The sequence below is a fragment of the Artemia sp. Qi Xiang Cuo genome, chromosome 13, assembly GCF_049724085.1.
Source record: "Artemia sp. Qi Xiang Cuo chromosome 13, ASM4972408v1, whole genome shotgun sequence".
In the NCBI taxonomy this organism is placed as follows: Eukaryota; Metazoa; Arthropoda; class Branchiopoda; order Anostraca; family Artemiidae; genus Artemia; species Artemia sp. Qi Xiang Cuo.
The window spans coordinates 62,392,665-62,420,338 of record NC_142806.1 but is presented as its reverse complement, the minus strand read 5'-3'; the positions used below and the strand labels follow the sequence as shown (position 1 = coordinate 62,420,338).

General features: G+C 36.4%; 1 protein-coding gene across 1 annotated transcript; it reads left to right on the top strand.

Annotated features, from left to right (window-relative positions):
* Positions 1 to 23,497, top strand: LOC148945525 (uncharacterized). Its single transcript, XM_089099189.1, has 2 exons — positions 1 to 92; positions 21,595 to 23,497. The coding sequence occupies exon 2, from the start codon at positions 21,647 to 21,649 to the stop codon at positions 23,195 to 23,197; it is 1,551 nt and encodes a 516-aa protein (XP_088955315.1). The 5' UTR covers positions 1 to 92; positions 21,595 to 21,646; the 3' UTR covers positions 23,198 to 23,497.
* Positions 23,498 to 27,674: the final 4,177 nt, after the last annotated feature.

Genomic DNA, 27,674 nt, shown 5'->3' with positions numbered 1-27,674 from the left:
TCTGCATATGAGATAATTCTATTAGGTGTAAAATTTTCGATATCAAATCAGCATACTTTGTCTGATTTCTAGTTTGACCTTTCAGATACTTCGTAAGTAAATTTTAAGTTTTATTTTCAGTATCAACATAGTTTCTATTATGACTCAAGCTCATTTGTAGTTCCATTACTGATTGTTGACGCCACAAGTCTAAAGCCACCAGTGGTTTTAGAGCGTCTAATTCTTGTTTTTGATGATTGTTTAATCGATGTATCTAGGCTTTAAAAAGCACCTTTAAAAATTAAAATATAACTGAAAATAACAAAATATTAAATCATGTCTGATTCCTCAATCCTGGCTGAATTAATCCCGTATATTTAATCTTAATTAATTTTATGGCATCTGAACTCAAGCGATGTCGATTGAGGTTTACGCCTCAAAGGGTATAAATCAAAGAGTCGAATTAGTGTAGTGATGAAAATATTTTGTTATTTGCAGCAATAGAAAAATTAGTATTTGAATCAAACGTATTCTTACTAGTCAATAATAAAACCTGGCTTCCTCAATAAATCAGATATGAATGGCATAGGTTCATTTCCCTATTGTTATTTCTTATATTTGAACTGGATGCTGTAATTTCTCCAATATACATATTAATCGAATTGTATTTTAATGCTGATTTTGAATATCATTGAATTATTTCATTTAATTTAATCCATCAAAAGTTATGAGGAATTAAGAATTATTGAACTAGAAATTCTGACGTCTCAGAGCTTTGTTTCCACGGCAAGATTAGATCTGACTTCAGAGACACGAATACTTATAGGCTAAACAGGGGTTAGAAACGTTATAAGCCGTAGCGATGACAACTTTTGGTATTTGTAGGGATGAAAAAAATGTGGCCTCTTTTTTCTCGAGCTATCTGGAGATCTGATTCCCTGGGAGCATTTACCTTGGAGACATGCGAACTATTTACCTATTATCAGACTAGATGCAGACATAAAATGAAATAAACACAGATAAAAAAGGCAATAGATTTATTGAACTTACATACTTAGGTGCACAGCAATGGATCACTTCAAATGACAATAACGGTGACCAAGATGAAAGAATTTAAGACTTCTATCTGAATGGTCCTGCTTCAACTCTACGAATAATCTGAAAAAGCACTTCTACCCCACTATCAAACATAGCTCTTCAGTCCTGCGCTGTAAGAACTGGCTCACCATTGGCCCGAGTGGGCCAAGGATGTGTATCCTTCGTCCGATGAATTGTTTTAATTATTTCTGCTGATTCAAACGCTCACACGGCTCTTATAGTTTAAACTTCCTTAGAAATATCGTACGTAGCATCTTTTTTTATTACTCACTCTCTTAGCGAAATCTAAGGCTTGGATAGCGCCGTTCTTTGTCTTGGGGTGACTGCACTTTTTCTCTTTGCTGATTAAGGACTTTTTATTTTTGAAACTAGATTTAACTTAATTAGAGGAAGCCGGAATTATCTTTAAAAAGAAGGAACTTTGGTATGTAAAATACACCGCATTGTACTCATGGTACATATTACCCTTCACAACAATTAATGACGTCTTGTCACTACCAAATGATCCCCTTTTGGCTTATGTTCTTCAGTTATTACATATTCCTTCTACTCAATTATTTTATATCTATGTTAGGGATTAACCAGGGGTGCTAAAAATTTTCTCTATTACCTTTCTTATTTTATTCTACAGCCCTATCTAAAATTCATCTACCGGAATAAGATTATTCATTGTTCTAGCCTAGCTACTATACTAAATATTTTTTTTTCAATTTTTACAGGGCTTTTTTTTTTTATTTTGCTTTATACATGGCGTACTACATTATATATACACTACATTAAATGGATAACATGATAACACTACACCTAATTCTACATGAACCTCTAGCAGTACATACATGAATGATTTATTACAAACAATATTGTGTTTACCATATTCAATGGTAACAGTAAAACACTTTCACGATTGGGATTTTTGATTTATCAAAGTTATTAGGAAGTAACATATGTAAATTCAAATCTATTTTATTACCGTCGAGTCCTTAGTGTACTCAATCCTCCTGTTGTAAATTATTGTCCTTCACTCCTTTCGTCTTGGCAAAATTCTTTAAAGCACTTACGATATGGTTTCTTCATGGGATAGTTCAAGCACGATTGTGTTCACATGATGAGCCTTCTTTAATTTTCAACTGGGAAATGACGCTTCTAACTGCATGTGCTGGCATACGCTATCAGGGTTTACTCTCACCTGCTTTTCCTTTGATAGTTCATAGGGTGCCTTATCATTAAGGGGTCGAACACTGGGCGTGCGGTTATTTTCTTCTGAGCATATCATTTTTTAGGATATTTTGAGGCACATAGAGAATGTATTCTCACGTAAAATTGTTCATTTGTGCCTCTTATGAAATTGTTAGCTCTTGGCTTGCGTCGATTACCCTTTGCGGTGATTCCTGGGCTAATCACGGGATAATAGAATTTTGGCTTCGGATCGGGTTGACATCCAATTATAGTGACTCTTTTAACATATTGTCTTTAATTTCAGCTTCAAACATCTTCAAATATCATTTGACTTCAACAATCGTTTATCTTGTACTGATCGATGGGGTTCACAGAATTAAACTTCAAATTGTCTTTAACATCAGCTTCAAATATCTTCAAATGTCTTTAAATATCATTTAACTTCAAATATCGTTAAATATCATTAAATATCATAAATATTCAAATATCATCGCTGTACAGTCAAATGATTCTGGGGTCCAAAAATGGGTATCAAAGGCGATATCTAGGTATTTATTTTGTACTGTCCGATGGGGTTCTCAGCATTTATGTGATTATATAGTTCGATAAAGCACTGGATACTGAGATTCAAATATAATTTTTACCTGACACGTAATATGGTTTGTGGTTGAAGGTTGAATGATCAAAGGTAACTGTTGTTTTCGTGGACGAAGCTGGGATGAAAATTGCCTGGACTCTATGGTGAGTACTCTTCGTTGGTTGAGGTACGAAGAAAATAGATGCTACTAGGTTGTGTCTGTACTGGGTAACTCATTGTAATGCTCTATATCCAATGTGTCCATCCACTTCCTGTAATAAAAACAACGAGGCAGAATCACACGTTCTTTGAAGTAAATACTTATAGTACAAATAAGTCATGCATTGATTGGGTTATAATAAAACAACATAGTTCCCATTGGGAACTTATACTTTCTAATATACATTACTACATACACTTTATTTTGACTTATTACAACACTTAGTTAATTTTTACGTTAGATTTAAAATAATCATTTAAACAGAGTTTATACTACATGGTTAATTTTTGAGGTCTAATTTTACAACATATTTCATGTCTGCATTGTTCACGCACGTCCGTGCTGTTTAAGATATGCATGTTGTAGCGTCGTAGCCACAGGGTTTTACGTAAACGATACTACAATGAGGGAACAAGACATAACAAGGACGAATGGAGACCTCTATACCCACTCGTTTTCTAATGCCTTCCCTATTTCTTGGCTTAGACGTTCTCAGGGGGTGTCGGGTTTAACCTCTGCATATTAGCTGTTTCCCCGTGTTCTTTTTTTTGGTTTTCGCCTTCTTAGTCTCAGGATTTTTCCGTAATTACAAGTCAACATTGGTGCCTCATATTCGCCTTTCGGATAAGGTAATTAGATGCAGGATTTCCAAGCTTGCCCGCGTATATTCCAGTTGATGCTTGGCAAAGAATATAAGCGTAATGAAGAACTGACATCAATATCTTTTTAGAAGGCTAATGTTTGAGCAAACCCTTCAGCACTAAATAAATAAATATGATATTAAAGTCTTATTAGAATCCGTTAAGCGAAAAACACCTTCACATTAATAGGAAATTCCTTGTGGGTTTTACTTAGTCGCCATTGGACATACACGGGGTTTCAATCCATATATCTTAACTGGTCAAATGGTTTTAAAATTTTACATTTTATTATTGAGATATAATTCCAGATCCGCCATGAACTTCAACACATAAACGTACCAATAGCCAACTATAGGTACATATATTTCTCGAGTAAGAAACATTATATTTCTCGAGTAAGAAACACATGAATAAGTAAGCGTGCAGCACGTAATTACACTGGTATCCTATTTTATGTGTAGGCCTAAAACAATTAACAATCTGCACTAGGACAAAGTATTTCATATAATTAGACGCTTCTGTACTGATAATTTCTTGTTTTGGATAATATCCATCTTGGTTAGGACACGGGTCGCATTTTCATATAAAATCCGAGGGAACTGCCAAAACCCAACAATTAAAAGCTACATGGGCTTTTAGTTTGTCCCAAGGCTTCCCACAAAACTTGGTTCATCTATTTAAATTTGATTAAATAACTTATTACTGAGCAGGGGACGATTTCTATAGTTCATTTTGTAGAAATAAGTTGAATTCCACGGAGGAGTATAGGGACAGTCTCTCCCACATACTGAATAAAACACCGTCTGTGGGGGAGACTGAACAACCACTCCCCATGATACAAATTCCGTCATTGATGTTAATGACCGGTTATATTATAGATTATCCAACTGATTAATTCACATGTGCAGGGGTATAGTTGATTTTCGTAAGGCAGCTACCCGGTAGGCAGAATGTGCCAAACATGACCTAAAAACACTATTTGTCACCATCGGTCGACCACGAGCATCCCACCTTGGGCCTTTCTCTCTGATCGCCGACGTTTTGACATCACTTGTATTATATATTTTAATTTTTTTTCGTTAATATTGACTTGGTTAACTTTACTTGCACATTGTTAAATTTATTATGGTGTTAAATTTATTATATTTGAAATTTGTCTTTACATTAATTAGGGATATTTCCATCTGTCAGGTTTTTTAACCGTTCTACCTGACTGTCGTTATTTTCTCCTCTGTTTCTTGTGGGTTTTTCTTTTTTGGTTTTTCTAAAGAAATAAGGTCAAACTTCTTGTATTGTTTTTTCCAAAATTCTTGCCCTTTTAATCTTGTTTCCTTCGCGTGTGCAGCTGCTGAATTCGGTTTTGATTTCCCTTTTTCTTTAGCTACTATATGGTCTGATTCACCGTCGGACTCTTCGGAACTGGTTTCCGACGAATCCGGATTAGAACTTTTAGGGGTGGCACTTTTTGAGGTATCACCTGCCATTCCTTCGTAAATTTCTACTCCTCTGTAAGTAGAATGTTTATTCCCTAGGTCATCGCCTTTAGTTCTCAACTCGGGGGATTTGAAAGATTCTTGAGAGCTTTGGGAGGAATCAATAGTTTTTGTGGGGTTCCTCCATTGTTTTTAGGCCATGTCTTCAGGGGGATGGGGCACTCTTTGCACTAGGGTTTCCCTCCATGAAGTCCACTGTTTAGGTTTGACCTTGGACACAGTTATATCATGATATTGACCTTGCTGGTCATCCTTGGGAGTTTTATTCTCGGGTAATGTACTTTGACTCGTTTTTATGGGAAAATTTATTAAATCCATAGCCTCTCGTAGGTTTGTTTTAGTTAAATTTTTGGGAGGAATTTTCTTTACAGTAATACCGGAGTTTCTACAGCTCTGTTTAATTCTTCCTGTAAAGACAGGGGCCTTTCTATTGGTGTTGCAGGGGAAACCATATCGTCTGGAAATCTTTTGGGGGGACAAGAGGTCGAAATTCTATCGGGGAAAATTGGGTTTTTGGAGATATTGTATAATCCAAATCTCCTGTGCTCGCCGATGAATAACTTTTTGGACTTTTTGGTGTTTTTATTTCAGGAGAAAATCCAGGTATTAGGGATTTTTTCTTTGGAACAACTAGATTTTTCATCGCTAAAAATTCTTTTTAGTATTGTTCATCACTGCCATTTTAGAAGTGGTCTTGCCTGAAATCTAAGGGTTTTAACTCTGCCAATCTCGACCTAGGGGGCTTATTTTCTGAATCTGACGAATCAGTAGAAGAGGGATGGGATACCCATCTCTCTGGAAATTTGGCTCTTTTTATTCGGCTAACAAGCGCCTTGTAAGTTCTTCCACTATCGGGGTTATCCATTTTAAAAGTATATTCGTTTTCGTACTTTTTGACTATTCTGTACGGTCCAGAATATTTGTTGGAAAGTTTTTTTCATTCCGTTTTTGCCTCGTTCTTTAGGTAAACGAAGTCTCCTACTTTGAAATCTATATTCCCCTTAACTTTGGGTTGGTTTCTAAGCTCTTGGTTTATTTTACATTTTTCCAGCTCTTGCCTAACTATTTTATAAGTTTTCTTCATCCTATTTATGAATTCCTGTTTATAATCTTCTGAGTTGTTATAATACTGCCGAGATTCAATAATCTCATCATACTGGATTCTAAAATCACGACCCAAAAGTAAATAAAATGGATTGTATTGGGTTGATTATGAATAAGCAGTGTTGATTACATTTGTCAAATAATGTAATAATTGATTTTAATCACTCTTATGGTCTTTCGCATAAATACTTAAAACTTTCAGAAATATGTTATGCCTGTTTTATATTCTAACAATCGCCTTCGGTTTGCACGGGGCTGTCACCATTTTCTCTATATTAAGAAAACTCATCAAGTCTTTTGTTACTTTCGAAACAAAATTGCTCCTGTTGTCACTCAAAATTTTATTAGGAATGCCAAATTGTAAAAATAATTTGCTAACGCCTTACTTGTGGCATAAGCACCTTGATTTTTTAATGCTTTTGCAAAATTAAATCAGGAAAAATGATCTATAACCAAAAGAATACAAGTATGGCCTCTGCTAGAAACAGGTAAGCCTCCACTTGTCCCGTATAGGTCAAATGAGATAATATCGAAGGGGTACTTTGCTACCGGGATCCTCCCCATTGTAGGATTAAGGTCAGCTGGGGGAATTTTTCTTAGGTAACATGCTTCGCATGTACTTATAAATTCTTTAAGTTTTGTCAGTGCAGACGGCATTTAAAAATATTGTTTCAATTTATGGAACGTTTTCATTACTCCTAAATGTCCACCTGTATCTGAATGAAAATATTCAAATGCAGGACCTATCGAGTTTTGTGGTAGAACAGGTATTATTGAGGTTTGGTTTCTGTTTGTCTCAGAAGTCACGATTCTACACAGTACCTCTTCATCAAAATCCTAGTAAAAATTATCTATCTCTTTTCTAAGAGTTTTGAATTTATCCGGTAACGCATTATCATTCACAAAATAATCAATTAGTGCTACACACAGTTCGTCCTTTTTTTGCTTTCTTTTTATATTTTCCAAAGACAAGGGACAATAGTTAATCTTATTTTCTTTTACTGTGTCTTTGACTTTGTTTTTCTTACATTTGTGTTTGCTTTTAGCATTGATAGCATTAACTTCATTTTCTTCAGTTTCCGACGGAGTATTTTCTAGGTATCTACTCAAAAAGTCACAAGCTGCATTTTGTTTACCTTTTAAATGTTCAAATTCGTAATCTAGGTCTTGGATTTTCATAATCCATCTAGCTAGAATTCCTGTGGGGTTTTTAAATGTGCGCAGGTACTGCAAGCTTTTATGGTCTGATCGTAGTATAAATTTTCTACCAATTAAATAATGTCTAAATTTGTCCAAGTGGTGGATAATAGATAATAATTCTAAGTTTGTGGCGGAATAACTACTTTCGCCTTTTGATAAAGTTTTACTCGAATAGCATATAGCTTTTTCTATTTCTTTTTGTTTAGGCGTTCCCTCTAGGGGATTAGGGTTTTCTACCGTGATTATTTGCGAAAGAATTGCGCCAATGCCTTTTGAAGTAGCATCCGTTGTAACCACAAATCTTCCGTTTTTGAAATCAGTGAGTGCTAATATTGGGTCATTAGTGATTGCCTTTTCGAGTTGGATTTAGGAAGTTTGAGCTTCTTGAGTCTATAAGACGTGATGGGAATGATTATTAGTTAGGTCTGTAAGGGGTTTTATAGCAGTGGTATAATAGTGCAAACCGTTCCCGAAATTTTGCAAAAGGCCTAAAATTCCAGATCCGTATCACTTATTTTTGGGGGGCTTCAACTTTTCAGCACTTTTTATTTTATCAGAGCATTGGGATATCTTCCCTTTTGCAACTACTACTCCTAAAAATTTAATTTGAGGTTTAAAAAAGTTAAAGGTATTGGGCTAACAGTTTAAGTTGCCGAGTCTAGATTTCTTGGATACCATAGTTAATATTAACAAGAGCGTTTCACTGCCTTCTTCCATACAAATCAAATCATTAACATAGTAAAGTATAATTTTTATTGTTTATAACAGCGACGCTAGGGTTCTACATAGCGCACTTTAACTTGTTTTAAGTCCAAATGGTACTCTTAAGTACTCATATGAACCACATTCAGATGCTGAAAATGCAGTTTTATGGACATCCTTTTCGGCTATTTTCACTTGATGGTAACCTTGGGTAAGGTCCAAAGAAGTAAAAATTTTGTTTTTGCTTGAAATTGAGTCAAGAATTTCATCTATTCTTGGTAGAGGAAATTTATCGCTAACTACTTGTTGAGGGCTCCATAATCTACTACGAGTCTAAGATCTCCATTCTTTTTTGGTACTAAGATCACTGGTGCACTATATGGACTTATACTTGGGCGTATAATTTCGTTTTTTTCTAATTCATGGATTTTATTTTTTAACCACTCTTTGTGCTTATATGGCACACGATATGGCTGTTTTGCTACGGGATTACCAGTCGTTAAAATTGAATGTTCATAATATGGTATTAGCCCAATGTCATTGTCAGATGCAGAGAATACATTCTTAAAATTCCATAATAATTCGTATAATTTTTTCTTAAGTTCCGAGTCCGTAATATGATCCATATTAAATTCGTTTAAAGATTGAGATTTAGTTAAAGGATATTTGTTATTTGAAGTTTTGATACCGTTAACTAGGTTTCTTTTAGAATTTTGAGAATTGAGTTCCCATCTATTTAAATCATTCTCCGTTAAAACCTGGATTTTAACTAGACACGCCCCCTTTTTAATTGTAATTGTATCATTTTCGTGATTGTTAGTTACCCAAATAAAATCTTCTCCTTTGTCATAAGATATAATCTGTTCCTCACATAGCAGATTTTCGGGTATTTCAGATGGGGCTGCCAACCATATTTCAGATTTGCTAATCACTGGCTCAATCTCTGTGATATTTGAATTTTTTCCATCGTTTTGGGAGGGACTTTTGTTTTCCTTATCGTGAATCCGTAATATTTCTCTCTATTTTCATTGTTTATTAGATTCATACTGGTGCTATGCTGCACCATTGCGGCATCTTGTGGCGTCACGTTGGGTTTTATTATGTTCTTCCATAATTCCGCTATTTTCTTAATTTCGTTTGACCTGTATTGTCGTATATCTCCTATTTTTATTTTTGCAGATTCAGAACTTTTATTATTTAAATTTACTTCATTTCTGCAATGTCTTCCAGGGTAATTGAACAAATTTCCAATTATGCCATGTCTTTGCGAGACATGAGGTTCAAAATATTGCGACATTATACCACCAGAAATTCTGTTTACTGTTACGTTGTCTTTGTAACCTCTGTTACGACTTCTTAGGGTAGAAATTTCTTCCCCTACCTTAGCTGGGTAGACAAGCCTCTAATTTGCTACGTCTAATAGTATTCTATTAGACCTTAGAAAATTTGCGCCTATAATAGCTTCATATGGGAAGTTATCGCATATAATAAAATTTGTCATAAAGGTTCTATTGTCTCTTCTTACGTTTAGGCAAATTTAACCTTTTGCATTTAATTTATGACCTGTCACGCTCGTTAAATTGGGATCAGTAGGGTTCCTCTGTCGCCTAATACGTAGAGGCAACATATTAAATACGCAAGAGTTTATGATACTAATTTTTGCACCTGAGTCAATCAAAGCCTTAAAACAAAAATTTTCTGCACAAAAATAATTAAATATAGGTAACTTGTTATTAAAATAACCACAAGACGGTACTAACATTGTCTTTGAACTATTAATTATTCCGGGCACTTCCTGGGTCCAATTTCTATTTCTGAGGGGCCTGAAAAGTTTCCCTGAGGAGTTATTTCATGTGTCGGTGCCTGTAATAGATATTCAGACGTATGAGTTTCCGTTGGCATATCTAATTGATTTACGTCTGTCTGTCTTCGCCATGTATTATTATGGTAACGTGAATGTCTCGTGTCGGTGCCACTTGCTGGCGTTGACTGCCAATGCCATTGGCTTGCACAATTTTCATTTCCCATCGGCAAATTTTCGTGATTTCTATATGGCATTCTTGCATTTTATTGGCCTTGGCGAGTATTTGGGTTTTCAAATCGGTATTTAATTTGTCTCTTGGGGGAGGGTTATACAAATTTTGTTGGTACGCATTGTAAGGTACTGATTGGCGCAATCCTCCCTGGCTATAGCCTATTGCACGACCGGTGCTAAAATTTGTTCTTCCAAACAAATGGTTGCCGTAATTTTGCGTGTTACCGACAGCAATTCTTGGTATGGGATTGGGGACATAATGGCACTCTCTCGCGATATGGCCAACACGATTACAATTATAGCACTTTATTATTGTAGGGTTATTTCCATAATTAGATTATTTAATAGGCTGAAAACGTACTGTTTTCTGCCTAGCGGGTTCTGGCGTTTTATTTCTTTGTGGCACTGGGGAGCTTATCCCTTGAAAAGAAATTGGGGGATGCCTGATCACCCTTGAAGATTAGGTTCGCGTTTGAATCGCCTAGGCTATTTATTTTTGCTTTACTATGATTAGCGACCATCGTATCAACTTCGATCAATCGCCTCCTGATCAACCTCCAACTGCAAGATCCAACGTCTGAATATTTTTGGATATTACCACTCCATATAGTTTTGGGGGTAGCCCTTGCAAAAAAGGATTTAGTATGACTTTTTCAAACAGTTGTCCCGAACCACTTCCGTATTTTGCCTCTACAGAAATGCGTATATTATCAAGATATTCCATTATATTCTGTGAAAATTCAAAGATTACTGCTCCGTGTTTTAACTTATTTATGGAACTTGTGTCTATAAGCCTATCTTTAAACGCTTTTAACAAGTTATTAAACATATTTATTCGCAAATTGGAGTTATTTCCTATGGCATCTTCCATCTGTTTTAGAAGGGTGAGAGCATGGCCTTTTAATCGTAGTAGGAGCATGCTTTTTAACGCTCCAACGTCTGTTTTTGTTAGTTGTACGAACTGGGTCAATTGGATGTTAAATTCGTCAATATCTGATTGACAATTGTACTCTGGTATAGATTTGGCCATTTTTATATTTTTCAGGACTAACTTATGCACTCTTAATAAATCATTAAGTTCGTCCATTTTTTTTCGTTTTAATCAATGTAAAAATTTTTTTTTTTTACTTATACTATTTTGGGGGAGGCTATTATATCCTGTGAGATAAACGGGTTTTCCTGTCGTAGCTTGGCAGCAGTAGGCCTAATCAATTTGCTTATATGTCTGTATCTCTCCAATAATTAAATTTAAATTACAAAATTATAATAGCCTAATTTGTTCGCAGTTTTCCTCCAGTTACCGACTCGCGCTATTTGTAGCAATAGAAATTTTAGTATTTGTAGCGATAGAAAAATTATTATCTTAATCAAACGTATTCTTAGTAGTCAATAATAAAACCTGGTTTTCGCCATAAATCAGATATGAATGGCATAGGTTCATTTCCCTATTGTTATTTCTTATATTTGAACTGGATGCTGTAATTTCTCCAATATACATATTAATCGAATTGTATTTTAATGCTGATTTTGAATATCATTGAATTATTTCATTTAATTTAATCCATCAAAAGTTATGAGGAATTAAGAATTATTGAACTAGAAATTCTGACGTCTCAGATCTTCGTTTCCATGGCACGATTAGATCTGACTTCAGAGACACGAATACTTATAGGCTAAACAGGGGTTAGAAACGTTATAAGCCGTAGCGATGACACTTTTGGTATTTGTAGGGATGAAAAAATGCGGCCTCTTTTTTCTCGACCTATCTGGAGATCTGATTCCCTGGGAGCATACACCTTGGAAACATACGAACTATTTGCATATTATCAGACTAGATGCAGACATATAAAATGAAATAAACACAGATAAAAAAGGCAATAGATTTATTGAACTTACATACTTAGGTGCACAGCAATGAGTCCCTTCAAATGACAATAACGGTGACCGAGATGAAAGAATTTAAGACTTCTATCTGAATGATCCGGCTTCAACTTTACGAATGATCTCAAAAAGCACTTCTACCCTACTATCAAACATAGCTCTTCAGTCCTGCGCTGTAAGAACTGGCTCACCATTGGCTCGAATGGGCCAAGGATGTGTACCCTTCGTCCAATGAATTGTTTTAATTATTTCTGCTGATTCAAACGTTCACACGGCTCTTATAGTTTAAACTTCCTTATAAATATCGTACGGGGCATCTTTTTTATTACTCACTCTTAGCGAAATCTAAGGCTTGGATAGCACCGTTCTTTGTCTTGGGGTGACTGCACTTTTTATCGTTGCTGATTAAGGACTTTTCATTTTTGAAACTAGATTTAACTTAATTAGAGGAAGCCGGAATTATCTTTAAAAAAAAGGAACTTTGGTATTTTAAATATATCGCATTTTGCTCATGGTACATTAGCTTCAATACATAACTAATTATTTGTTGGGGTAGCAAATGATAAACTTGGCCCTCGTACTCTTGCTAAATTGTTTGCAGGCAGTCCGAATTCAAAATCTCATACATCCCAGCTACTTGAAACTGAAATTCTACAGCTCGATGTGCCTCAACTTTTAAAGTTTATCCCGTAGATTTGTTCTTTATTCAGCCTATAAGAAACCTTAGTAGTCCAAGAGCGTATAGCTTCATTTTCCTAAAAGCCTTGTCAATAATATCTCATGAGGCTTTCAACAGTCCAAAATTATTTGATTATAACTTGCTACTATAGCAAGAGATTAAAAAAAAGATAAAGAGGCCGGATTCTACAAATTTCTTGGCCAGGTTTCGCCAATGATTCAGGATCATGAAAAGTTTCGAGCCGTATAAACCAGTAATTTCCGAACTTCATTTTACCAGGGCTCCCTTCCATTTTAGGAAATTAATTAAAAAAAAACTTTCCGAAAAATAAGTTTTTCAAAGAAAAGTAAAGGCCATTTTAAACTTAAGCTCAGGAGATACAAATACCTGTTAAAATTAAAAGTCAAAACGACCAGAAATTACTATTATAGAATATATGAAACCCAAAACGAACAGAAATTAAATAAATAATCATAGCAAAAACATACAACAAGTAATAATAAAAATGAATAAATAGATCTTAGAGCGAGTAATGCTTAGATTGAATATGAAAATTAAGCATAAGACGAAAAAATTATTTTCCTATTAAAGTACAAATGAAACTTAAAACGAACAGAAATCAAATAAACAATCAACACAAACAAACATACAATAGATATTAATGTAAATTAATAAATAAATCTTAAAACGAGTGAAACTTAAATTGAATTTGCAAATCAAGCTTGAAACGAACAAAAATCACCACAAACAAGAGTTTAGGTATGACCTCCTTCTCTCACTGTAAAAGTTTAAAACTTACTGCGTCATTGGCACTTCACTGAAAACCAATTTTATGAAAAATATTTTCTTTTGTACTTAATATTGAAAATAAACATTAAAGTTATAGTAACATTTTGAACTGATGAGCTTTCAGCAATTAATTTCATTATACAACAAATATTCAGTTTAATTTATTGGCTCTTTTTAAAGTTATTAAAGAAGAATATAGTTTCACTACAAACAAGTGTTTGTATACTGCCTCCTTTCTTAACTGTAAATAAAAACCAAAAGCCTACTGCATCGTTGGCGCTTAATTGAAAACGAATTATATTACAAATATTTTCTTTTCCAATTCTTACAGCATTGAAAATAAAAATACAATTACAGTGAAAAAAATTCTTGAACTGATGGATCTTTCAAAAATTAATATCATTATACATTAAATATTCAATTTGATGTTTTTTATACTTTCCATGACTGTTCAAGACGCAAATAGTTTTCAGTAAAGCGCCAATGACGCAGTAGGTTTTAGACTTTTACATTGAGAGAAGGATGGCATACCCAAACTTTTGTTCGTGATGAGTTTTCTTCATTTCCAGCTTGATTGCATATTCAAGTTGCACTCGTTTTAAGATTTATTTATTAATTTACATTAATATCTATTGTATGTTTGCGTGCATTGATTGTTTATTTAATTTCTGTTCGTTTTAAGTTTCATTTGTACTTTAATATGAAAATATTTTTTTCGTCTTATGCTTGATTTTCATATCCAATCTAAATATTGCTCTTTTTAATATCTATTTATTCATTTATATTATTACTTGTTATATGTTTTTGCTATCATTGTTTATTTAATTTCTGTTCGTTTTGTGTTTCATTTAATCTTTAATATTAATTTCTGGTCGTTTTGAATATGAACTTTAGAAGATATTTGTATCTGCTGAGCTTAAGTTTAAAATGACCTTTACTTTTCTTTGAAAAACTCATTTTTCGGAAAGTTCTTTTTCATTAATTTCTCTTCGTTTTTGATTGAAAAAAGTTTCAAGTTTTCAAAAATTCCTTATTTCAAAATCAAACTAAAAAAAAACAAATATTCATCAAAATATCAAAACTGATATCAAAGTAACAATGTCAACGTAAAAATGGGTTTGTGTCAACCTCGGAGCTTTCATTATCTGATGTTGAACTATTTTTAACAAAATTTCTATCTCAACGTTTTTATCGGATATGTTTGGCGAAAAAGGGCGTGGAGGGACTGCATTAAGCTTCGGTCTCTTTTGAGTCTTTAAAAGTGAACTAGAACTTTCTATTTTCAATCGAATGAGCCCTCTCTGAAGTTTATACGAGTATCCCTTCTATAAGAAGCATATATATCCCCTGAGTATAACTTACAACGCCTGCCCCTGGGCCCTGGGGGGTTATGTCGACCCTGGAGTTTTAATATCTGATGGTTGAACTATTTTTAACAAAATCGTCATCTAATTTTTTTTCCGATGGGTTTATCCATCCGATAAACCCAAAGGCGTGGAGGGAGGGAGAGGCTAGTTGCTCTCCGATCTTTTTTCACTCTGAGAAACTGAACTACAAATTTTAATGTCCATTCAAATGAACCCTCTCAAAGTTTATACGATCATACCTTTCATAAGAACCGTATATGCCCAAGAGCAATAGTTACAACGCCAGCTCCGGCCCTAGGGGGGTTGTGTCGACCCAGGAGTTTTTGTTATCTGACCTTTAAACTATTTTTAACAAAATGGCTATTCAAATTTTTTATCAGATGTATTTTGGTACAAAGGGCTTGAGGGGCCAGTTACCCTCTGATCTCTTTTGACTCTTAAAAAGGGCACTAAAACTCTCGATTTCCCATCGAATGAGCCCCCTTTGAAGTTTATACGATGACCCCTTCTATATGAAGTGCCTTAGGGAAAATATAAATGGAATGTGGGGGGAGGCTAGCTGCCCTCCAATCACTTTTTACTCTTAAAATTGAATTACAACTTTCAATTTCCAATCAAATGAGCCCTCTATGAAGTTCATACGAGCATCCCTTCCATTATAACCATATTTACCCCCAGGGCATAACTTACAACGCATACCCCCGGGCCCTGGGGGGCTGTGTCAACACCGGAATTTTTGTTATCAGAACTTTGAACTGTTTTTAACAAAAAGTCTATCTCAAAATTTTTATCTGATCCAGTTAGGGTGTGGAGGAGAGGGAGGGGCCTAGTTGCCCTCCGATCTCTTTTGACTCTTAAAAAATGAACAAGAACTTTCAATTTCCAATCAAATGAGCCCTCTCCGAAGTTTATACGAGCATCCTTTCCATAAGAACTATATAGGTCCCTAGAGCATTACTCATAACGCCTGCCTCCGGGCACTGGTGGGTTCCATCGACAAAGGATTTTTTCTTATCTGACCTTTGAACTATTTTTAATGAAATGGATATTATAAAAAGATTATCAGATGGGCTTGGGGAAAAAGGGTGTGTTGATGGGGGGGGGGCTAGTTGCTTTCGGATCTCTTTTGACTCTTAAAAATGGAACTAGAAGTTTCAATTTCCAATCAAATGAGCCCCCTCTGAAGTTTATACGAGCATCTCTTTCATAAGAACCATATACGCCCCCAGGACAACACTTACAACGCCTATCCCCCGGGCTCTGGAGTGAGTTTTTGTTATCTAATTTTTGAACAGATTCCAAAATACTGGCTATCTCAAAATTTGTAGCGGACGGTTTTGGGGGAAAAGAGCGTGGGGGGGGGGCTAGTTTAACCCTCTTGACTCTTAAAACGTGAACTAGAACTTTCAATTTCCAATCAAATGAACCCCCTCTGAAGTTTATACGAGCATCTCTTTCATAAGAACCATATAAACCCCCAGGACAACACTTACAACGCCTATCTCCCGGGCTCTGGAGGGAGTTTTTGTTATCTAATTTTTGAACAAATTCCAAAATACTGGCTATATCAAAATTTGTAGCGGACGGGTAGGGGGAAAAAGAGCGTGGGGGGGGGCTAGTTTAACTCTCTTTACTCTTAAAAAGTGAGCTAGAACTTTCAATTTCCAATCAAATGGGCCCTCTATGAAGTTTATACGAGCATCCATTTCATAAAAATCATATATGCCCTTAGGGCATAACTTAGAACGCCTTCCCCTAGGCCCTGGGGGGTTCTATTGGCACCGGATTTTTTCATATCTGACCTTTTAACTATTTTTAACAAAATGTCTATCTCAAAATTTTCATCAGATCAGTTTTGAAAAAGAAGGCGTGGGGGGGGCTGGATGCCCTCGGAACTCTTTTGACTATTGAAAATTGAGCTCGAACTTTCAATATCCAATCAAACGAGCCCTCTCTGAAGTTTATACAAGTATTCCTTTCATACGAACAATATATACCCCAGGGCATAACTTACAAAGCCTGCCCCCGGGCCCTGGGGGTATGTGACAACACCTGAGTTTTTGTTATGTGACTTTTGAGCAATTTTTAACTTAATGGCTATCTCAAAGCTTTTATTGGATGCATTTGGGGAAAAAGCGCCGTGGGAGGGGGGGGGCTAGTTGCCCTCCAATCTCTTTTGACTCTAAAAAACTGAACTAGAACTTTATATTTCCATCAAATGAGTCATCTCTGAAGTGTTTACGAGAATCCCTTCAATAAGAACCATATATTCCCCCAGGGCATAACTTACAACACCTGCCCTCGGGGACTGTGCTGACCCCTGAATTTTCGTTGTATGGTCTTTGAACTATTACAAAAAAGCTATCGGATGGGTTTGAGGAAAACTGGGCGTGGAGGGGGGGGGCTAAGTGCCCTCCAATCTCTTTTGACTCTTAAAAAGTGAACTATAACTTTAAATTTCCAATCAAATGAGCCCTCTTTGAAGTTAATTTCAGCCCAAAGTACAACACTATAACTACTCTAAGACATCCCTCTGTCATCGCCCCATCACCCAACAAAACACTTTTCAAACATTTCTTGTTAAAAATTGTATTTCAAGTCATTCATTCGGGTTTTCGCGAGCGATTTGGCCCACAGTAACACACTATAACTACTCTAAGACACCCCTCTGTCATCGCCCCATCTCCCCAAAAACACTTTTCAGACATTTCTCGGTAAAAATTTTATTTCAACTCATTCATTCGGGTTTACGCGAGCAATTCCTGCAACAGTACAGCACTATAACTACTCTAAGAAACCCCGATGTCGTCGTTCCCATCTCCCCGAAACACTTTTCAAACATTTCTTGTTAAAAACTTTATTTCAAGTCATTCATTCTGGTTTTCGCGAGCATTTCGGCCCACAGTACCACACTATAACTACGCTAAGACAGCCCTATGTCATCGCCCCATCTCCCCAAAAACACTTTTAAGACATTTCTCGTTAAAATTTTATTTCTTGTCATTCATTCGGGTTTTCGCAAGCAATTCGGCCCACACTACAGTACTATAACTACCCTAAGACACCCCTCTGTCATCGCCCCAGCTCCCCAAAAACACTTTTCAGACAATTCTGGTTAAAATTTTTATTTCAACTCATTATTCGGGTTTTTCGCAAGCAATTCCGCCCACAGTACAGCACTATTAACTATTCTAAGACACCCCGCTGCCATCAACTCATCACCCCGACAACATTTTTCAGACATTTTTTGTTAAAATTTTTTATTTCAAGTCATTCATTTCGGTTTTTCGCAAGCAATTCGTGCCACAGTACAGCCCTATATCTACTCTAAGACACCCTTCTACCATCACCCCATCTCCCAAAAAACACTTTTCAGACATTTTTCGTTAAAAAATTTACTTCAACTCATTCATTCGGGTTTTTCGCAAGCAATTCGTGTCACAGTGCAGCACTATAACTACTATAAGACACCCTTCTGCCATCTCCCAAAAACACTTTTCAGACATTTCTCGTTAAAAACTTTATTTCAACTCATTCATTCGGATTTTTCGCAAGCAATTTGTGCCACAGTACAGCACTATAACTGCTCTAAGACAACCTTCTGCCATCACCCCATCTCTCCAAAAACACTTTTCAGACATTTCTTGTTAAAAATTTTATTTTCAAATCATCCACTCGGGTTTAAAGCAATTTGCACCACACTATCACAGTTTAACTACTCTAAGACACCCTCTGGCATCACCCCATCTCCAAAAAAACACTTTTCAGATATTTCCCGTTAAAAATTTTATTTCGAGTTATTCTTTCGGGTTTTCGCGAGCAATTTGGCACACACTAAAGCACAATAACTTCTCTAAGACACCCCTCTGTCATCGCCCCATCTCCCCAAAAACACTTTTCAGAAATTTCTAGTTAAAAATTTTATTTCAAGTCACTCATTGGGGGTTTCTCGCGAGCAATTCGACCCATAGCACAGCACTATAACTACTCTAAGACACCCTGCTGCCATAACCCTATCCCCCCGAAAACATTTTTTCAGACATTCTTTGTTAAAAGATTTTATTTCAAGCCAATTATTTGGGGTTTTCGCAAGCAATTCGTGCCACAGTACAGCACTATAACTACTCTAAGACACCCTTCCGCCATCGCCCAATCTCCCAAAAGCACTTTTCAGACATTTCTTGTTAAAAATTTTATTTCAACTCATTCATTCAGGTTTTTCGCAAGCAATTCGGCCCACAGTACAGCACTATAACTACTATAAGACACCTCGCTGTCATCACCCCATCCCCCCAAAAAAAAAATTTCAAAGATTTCTTGTTAAAAATTTTTTTTCAAGTCATTCATTTGGGTTTTTCGCAAGAAGTTTGCGCCACATTACAGCACTATAACTACTTTAAGACACCCTTCTGCCATCACCCCATCTCCCCACAAAACACTTTTAAGACTCTCTTGTAAAAATTTTAATTTCAACTCAATCGTTTAGGTTTTCACAAACAATTCACACCACATTAAGACACTACTCTTTAGCACCACGGTAGCACAGTCATCATCATTGTAAGCGTCTTCTAGCGTTTGAAACACACAAGAATGCACACACAAACACACAAACAAAACACACAGATACACACACACACACACACACAAACTCATACACACACACAAAAACTGGAACATAAAACACATACACACAAAAAAAAACACACACACAAAACACAAAAAGACACACGCAAACTCACACACAAAAACAGACGAACACAAAACACAAACAAACACAAACACACACACACAAACACTAAAAGACACACACAAACTCACACACACAACAAACACAGACATGCACACACACACACAAACACAAAAAGACACAAACAAACAAAAACACAAAAAAACAAACAAACACACACAAACACACAAACAAGAAAAACAAACACACATACGAACACACACAAAATAACAAACACACACACAAACACAGACATGCACACACACAAAAACACGCAAACACAACACAGACATACAAAAACACACAAACACGCAAACACAAAAAAACACACACACACAAACACAAAAACACACACAGACACAAATACGCACACACAGACAAAAAAACATACACACACATTTTTTTTCCATTGAAATGGAATGCAAAGCGTGGTTTTCATTGAGTTTACAATATTTAAACTGTTGTTTTTACGGGTTTAGGGGGGGAAGGTACCTAGGTTAGGTTATGTATTTAATATATGCTATGTTTTACCCCCCCCCCTCTAATGTGCAAATATATAACCCAAATTTGTTTCTAAACTATTATATATTCATCCTATTTTATTATATTTCATTAGCATTAACCAAACTTGACTTCTTTCGTGGGTACCATAAAATGCACAAGTACCGAAGCTACTAAGTCTTGTTTAGGCTGGGAAGGTATTAATAATAGAATACTAATCACTCATTTTATGACTGACTCAGATGACTGGTGACTCAGATGAATTTTACTCACAGTTACGGGAGCAGATAGACAGGATCCAAGGTAAAAATGTGGTATTCTAGCCTGGGTAAGTTTGGTGTAGGGAAAGGAAAACAGTAATGGCTATAGACTGCCGCAATTTTTGTAGGTATATCAATCTAGTTATAACGGAGGAATGGGATCTTCCTGGGAGGGTGTAAAGAGGGAGGCTTTGAATAAATTGGGATAGAGGAGGAACGTGCGTAGCTGTGTTGGCCTTAGGCGGCTTGGTTCTGCGTTGAGTTGTTAGTAGTAGCAGTAGTAGAATCTGAGAAAATAATTATTCGCAAAGATCGTCTAATTCATCGTTCTGAAAGGAGTGTTTAGCAGCATCGCAAAAGGGTTAAGCTATTTTGTGCGACTGCGTAGTTTTAACTTTCATTAGACTATTTGTCAATCCTGGCTAAATGTTTGCACCTCCCCTTAGACTAGTCTGTGCCTCCCACAAGAAGGCGCATCTCCTAGTTTAGAAAATACTGTCATAAACAATGTAAACTAGCGAGATTGTGGCTTTTATATCTTTTTCATATTTCTAAGACTGTAGGATTTTTTTTTTTTTTTTAGGTATTTCTTTTCTCGGTGTTGTTCACAAAGGTACTAAACAGCCTCTTTGATCTTCACTTGGAATTCAGATCACCAATATTAATGCGTTATTTTATACATTTTAGTTGAATCGAATGGTTCTAAATATTTAAATGTTAACACCTTCAGGGTCTTGATCTTGCCTTCAAGATAAGTCAAATACAATGTTGATGTCAAAGTCTTAGGATAGGAAATATTTCAGCAACAGAGTTAATTTTTTTGTTTATCTTTCCCCGCAAAATCTTATTTACCGGCTGAAATTTTCCGTTGTTTTACAGGAGTAGTTTTAGTAGGAGTCTCCCTTTTCTGATTCTTTTGATGTATCAATCGTTATCAAAATTCCGTTGTTTAGAGTTTAGGTTAATATTGGAATGTGTCACACCTTACTTTCAGTTCGTTACCACGAACTGTTTGAAACAGATCTAACACAACGTTGATCTAACACTTGACCAGCATCACCTGGAAAAATTTAATGCAAACACAACTTTTGCTTAAATTCCTTTGAAAATGCTCCTATCTTTTCATGAGCACCTGTTCATCTTAACTGAGCTATTTCTTTTTATAGACTCCCTGTCATCTACTGGCGTAAAACTGGTTTACGCCAAGTGCCGACAGAAATGGCTGAATTTCCATCACCTTTCACAGCCCTTTTAAGTAAGCTAACTAGTAGTGACAGCATCATAGTTACTATTCGATGTAATGGTGGAGACGTTACGGTTAAGAAGAGTCTATTAACAACAGTGAGCGATGTATTTAAGTGCATGTTTGAAAACGATTTTCTCGAGAAGGAGACAAATGCAGTTATGGCAGATGATGTCCATTTTACGACAATGAAATTTATCATCCAGTGTTATACAGGTGAAACAGTTTTGTGTTTCCAGGAAGTGGACAAGGATGCTTTTGAATATATTGTTGAGAAATACAATTTTCTGGGTATTCGGGAAGAAGTTGCTGAGAAGATAATTCATATTTATAGAAAAACGGCAGATATAGAAGCCCTCGGGAAGGTTTTTTCCATTTGTAATAGTCAAAAGTCCAAGATGACTGCTTTAAAAGAACTCATTCCAATCGTTGCTGCTGGGCAAAAGGCACCTTGTTTTGTTGATTTGTTCACGACCGAAGAATTTAAAGAGTTTTCCAAAATTTGTTGTGATGTATTGAAAGATTCAAGAATTGAACAATGGGAGGGTTTCTTAAAAACATTTTATAGCTGGACGTTAAAGAACCCGGAAGGAAGATCCATAGCTTCCTTAGAAATTTTGGGAATGATTAACATGGAACAATTCCCGGTTGTTGAAGTTCTGACACTGCTTGAAAATTTGAAACTTGGCGATACATTCCAAATAATTAAGTCAATTCCAGAAAAATTGTTGCGTTACATACTGAAAGTGGAAAATAAAAACTCTAAAATAAATGTGCATTTTCCAACTATTATTCAGTGTTATACACGTGAAACTTCTGCTTTGGTAGACAGTGAAGTGGACAAGGATGATTTTGAATATATTGCTGAGAAATACAATTTTTTAGGCACTCGAGATGAAACTGCTGAGATGATGATTCATATTTACAGAGAAAAAGGAGATATAGGAGCCCTCGCAAATGCTTTTTTCCATTGTGACAGTCAAAAGTGGAGGATGAATGCTTTAAAAGAAATTGTTTCAATCATTACTGCGGGGAAACCAGCACCATATTTTATTGATTTATTTACAATCGATGAATTTAAAAATTTTTCCAAAATTTGCTGTAGCGTAATGAAAGACTTTAAAGTCGAGCAGTGGCAAAGTTTTTTAGAGGCATTTTATAGCTGGACGTTAAGAAATCCGGAGGAAAGATCCATGGCATCCTTAGAAATTTTGGGAATGGTTAACATTGAACAATTCCCATTTGCTAGAGTTCTGACACTACTTGAAAACTTGAAATTTTGTAATTCAATGCAAATAATTAAGTCGATTTCAGAAAGATCGTTGCGTTACATCCTAAAAATGGAAGTAAATATCCGCCAAAAATCCAGAGGTCCAATCTGCCCCCTTATCACTTCCTTACCAGTGACAAGCTTCCTTACCACTATTCATCAAAATGCACAGGAAGACACTTTAGATGCAAGAATACTGCATCCGCCGAAAAATCCAGAGGTCCAATCTGCCCCCTTATCACTTCCTTACCAGTGACGAGCTTCCTTACCACTATTCATCAAAATGCACAGGAAGACACTTTAGATGCACGAATACTGAATGTCCACATAACTTACAGGTTCTAATTTTCGGGTCTGTGACTGGCTAATAAACTATTGAGTTCAATGAGCTAGAACTTATTACCAAAGTTTCCCAGAAACTTAAAATCTAGCTTCTAAGACACAAGTCAATTCTCAGTGTACCGCCAATGTAGATGAAATAAGTAATGGGATTAATAATGTTACATTAGTAAAGTGATATCCACAGCGTTATTCAAGTAAAAATAAAACAACTTTGACCATTAAATTATGTTATAAACCTATTTAGTTTTTCCTACTTAAAGGTACTTCTATGTTTTAAAAAAGGCCGGACCCCCCCCCCCCCCCGAAATGTTTGTCTGACTCGTAAAAATGTAACAAAAATGGATATATAAACAAATTTTGTATGCGTTTTTGAGGGTTTTTTGTTTAGCCCCCCCCCCCAAAAAAAAACAATTTTTTTAAATTGAAACCCCCTCCAAAAAAAAAATCCTGGGGAAGGCCTTGGTTTGAAATACTGGCACATGCTTAGCCATAAGAGTACTCGCAAGTCCGAGATAACTTCCTATTCTCTCTAAATGTCTTTCTCTCAAAATCTCTTAACTTTCCCATTTTCTCTCGTTTTCTTTTTCTCAGTGTACTTTCTTGCTCTAAGGTATTATGAGTATAAGTATTATACTCATAATACCTTATAGGCCCCCTCCACGCCCTAAATGAGTCAGCTACAAATTTTGAGATGGATATTTTATTAAAAATAGCTCAAAGTTCATATAACAAAAACTCCGGTGTCGATACAGCCCCCAAGAGCCCGGGGATAGCCGTTGTAATTTATTCCCTGCGGGCATATATGGTTTTATGGAAGGGATGCTCGTATAAACTTCAGAGAGGGATCCTTTGATTGGATATTGAAAGTTTTAATTCACGTTTTAAGAGTGAAAACTGATCAGAGTTTAGCTAGCCTCCCCCATAGTTCAATTTATTTTTTCCCAGAGGTACTTCATATAGAAGGAATCGTCGTGTAAACTTCAAAGGAGGCTCATTCGATTGGAAATCGATAGTTTTAGTGCCTTCTTTAAGAGTCAAAAGTGATTGGAGGGCAACTAAGTCCCCCAAGCCCTATTTCCCCAAATACATCTGATACAAAATTTAAGGTAGCCATTCTGTTAAAAATAGTTCAAAGATCAAATAACAAAAACGCCTTTACGCATGCCCATTTCGTTAAAAATAGTTCAAAGGTCAGATAAGAAAAACACCTGTGTTGACACAACCCCCCAGAGCTCAGGGCAGGTGTTGTAAGTATTGCTCTGGGGGCATATACGGTTCTTATGGAGGATATGCTCTTATAAACTTCGGAGAGGGCTCATTTGATTGGAAATTAATATTTCTAATACACTTTTTAAGAGTCATAAGTACAGAGGGTATGTATTATAAGCAATGCTCTAGGGAAATATTTACAGTTCTTATGGAAGGGATGCCCATATAAACTTCAGAGAGGGCTCATTTGATCAGATATTGAAATATCCGATCTCTTTTTAAGAGTAAAAAAAGATCGGATGGGAAATAGCCCCCCTCTCCATGCCCTAAATGCATCAAATAAAATTGTTTAGACGGATATTTTGTTAAAAGCAGTTCATATTTTATATAATAAAAACTCCGGTGTTTACAAAGCCCCCCAGGGCCTGGAGATTGTAAGTTGTGCCCTGGGGGCATATTTGGCTTTATGGAAGAAGTGCTTGTATAAGCTTCACAGAGGGCTCCTTTGATTGGAAATTAAAAGTTTTAATTCACTTTTTAAGAGTCAAAAGTGATCGGAGGGCAGCTAGCCTCCCCCAAAACTCCAATTAATTTTTTCCCCCACACACCAATTACTTTTTTCCCAAAGGTCCTTCAGATAGAAGGTTTAGTCGTATAAACTTCAAAGGAGGCTCATTTGATTTAAAATCGAGAGTTCTAGTGCCCTTTTTAAGAGTCAAAAGTCACCGGAGGGCAGCTAGCTCCCCACCAAGCCCCCTTTCCCCAAATAAACCTGATAAGAAAATTTTAGGCAGCCAGTTTGTTAAAAATAGTTCAAAGGTCTTATAAGAAAAGTTCCTGTGCTGACGCAGCCCCCAAGAGCCCGGGGCAGGCATTTTAAGTGTTGATCTGGGGGTATATATAGTTCTTATGGAGAGTATACTCGTTTAAACTTCGAAGAGGACTCATTTGATTGAAAAATTGAAAATTCTAGTTCACTTTTAAAGAGTAAAAAGATATCGGAGGGCAACTAGTCCCCCCTATCCATGCCGTTTTTTATTCAAACAGATCTGATAAGAATTTTGAGCTACTTTTTAAAACAGTTCAAAGATCATATAATGAAAATTCCAGGGCCAACGCAACCCCCCAGGCCCGGAGGCAGGCGTTGTAAGTAATTCTCTGAGGGCATATATAGTTCTTATGGAAAGTATGCTGGTATAATCATTGGAGAGGGCTCATATCATATAAAATTGAAAGTTTTCATTCCCTTTCTAAGAATAAAAAGTGATCGTAGGGCAATTACCCCCCCCCCCCCCTCTCTGTATGCCCTATATTCCTCAGATCCATTCGAAAAGAACTTTGAGAGAGCCATTTTTTCAAAATGGTTCAAAGATCATACAAGAAAAACTCTGGGGTAGACACACTCCTTCAGGGCCCGGGGTAGGTGTTGTAAGTTATGCCATGGGGGGGGATATACAGCCGTTGTGGAAGAGAAAGATCATTTGATTGAAAATTGAAAGTTCTAGTTCAGTTTTTAAGAGTCAAAAGAGATCAGAGGGCCACTATCCCATCACGTCCCATGTCCCCTACATGCATCCGATAAAAATTTGAAATAGCCTTTTTTTAAATAGTTCAAAAGTCAGATAAAAATAACTCCGGAGTTAGCAAAACCCCACAGCGCCCGGGGTCAGGCGTTGCAAATTATGCCCTGCGGGCATATATGGTTCTCTCGGGGCTTATATTGTTCTTATGGAGGGTAGGCTCGCATAAACTTTGGAGAAGGCTCATTTGATTGGAAATTAAAAGTTTTAGTTCACTTTTAACGAGTCAAAAGAGATCAGAGGACAACTATCACCCACTCTCCTTTTCCCCCGCATGCATCCGATAAAAATTTTGAAATAGACCTTTGTTAAAAATAGTTCAAAGGTCAGATAAAAAAAAATCCGGTGTCGGCACAACCACCCAGCACCCATAGGCAGGTGTTTCAAGTTTTGCCTTGGGGGCAGATATAGTTCTTATGTAAGAGATGCTCTTATAAACTACAGAGAGGGCGTATTAGAATGGAAATTGAAAGTTCTAATTGAATTTTTAAGAGTAAAAACAGATCAGAGGGCCCCTAGCCTCCCCAACACCCTTTTTTCCTCAAACCCATCCTATACAAATTTTGAGATAGCCATTTTTAAATCAGTTCAAAGGTCAGATAACTAAAACTCCCGTGTCAACACAAAACCCCGGGATCCAGGGGACAGGCATTGTAGGCAACGTCCTGGAACCGTATATGGTTATTAGAAAGGGATGCTCGTATAAACCCTAGAGGGTTCATTTGAATGGAAATTAGAAGTTCTAGTTCATTCTCTTTGAGTAAAAAAAGATCGGAGGGCAACTAACCCCTCTTGTCCCCCACATAGCTGAAATGGATACCCGCTATTTGCTGGTGCTCCGAAAATACTGTTGGCACCACTTCAAAAGATCCAGGATAGGGCGATTAGGGCGGGCTGCGCCTCTACACAAGAATCGCTCCAGCCTCTAAATGAAAGGTTTGATGTAGCGTCGATGGCTGTTTTCTACAAGTACATGAATTCACCTCCCTCAGACGAGCTCTCTCGAATTGTGCCCCCTTTGGTTCAGCTGACAAGGCAGACACGAAGCCACACAGCTCGGTTTAATTATCGCAAGGAGGATGCGCCAAAAACCGATCGTTTGAGGAACAGCTTCATCCAGTGTTGCAATTCTGTCTGGAACGATCTTTCTGGGGATATTATCCCTGCAAATCCCTCTGTTGACACCTTCAAAAGAAGATTCAATAGACATTTAAAACCTCGAGGCCATTGAAAGAGGTATATAAATAGCAGCATATCAAATACTTTGAAGTACCTGTCGCCGTGAATATTGGAATTAAAAAAAAAACTTTGGGTTAATTGTATGGATAAACCCCTCCGATAACAAATTGAGGCGACAATTTTGCTAAAAATAATTCAAACATCAGTTATTGAAACTCCAGGGTCAACACAGCTCCCATGGCTTAGGGACAGGCGTTGTAAGTTATATTCTGTGGATATATATGGTTCTTATAGAAGGGATGCTCGTATAAACTTCAGAAAGGGCTCATTTGATTGAAAATAAAAAGTTCTAGTTCATTTATGAAGAGTCGAAAAGGATCAAAGGGCAATTAACACCCTTTCCGAAAACTAAGCTTTTCAAAG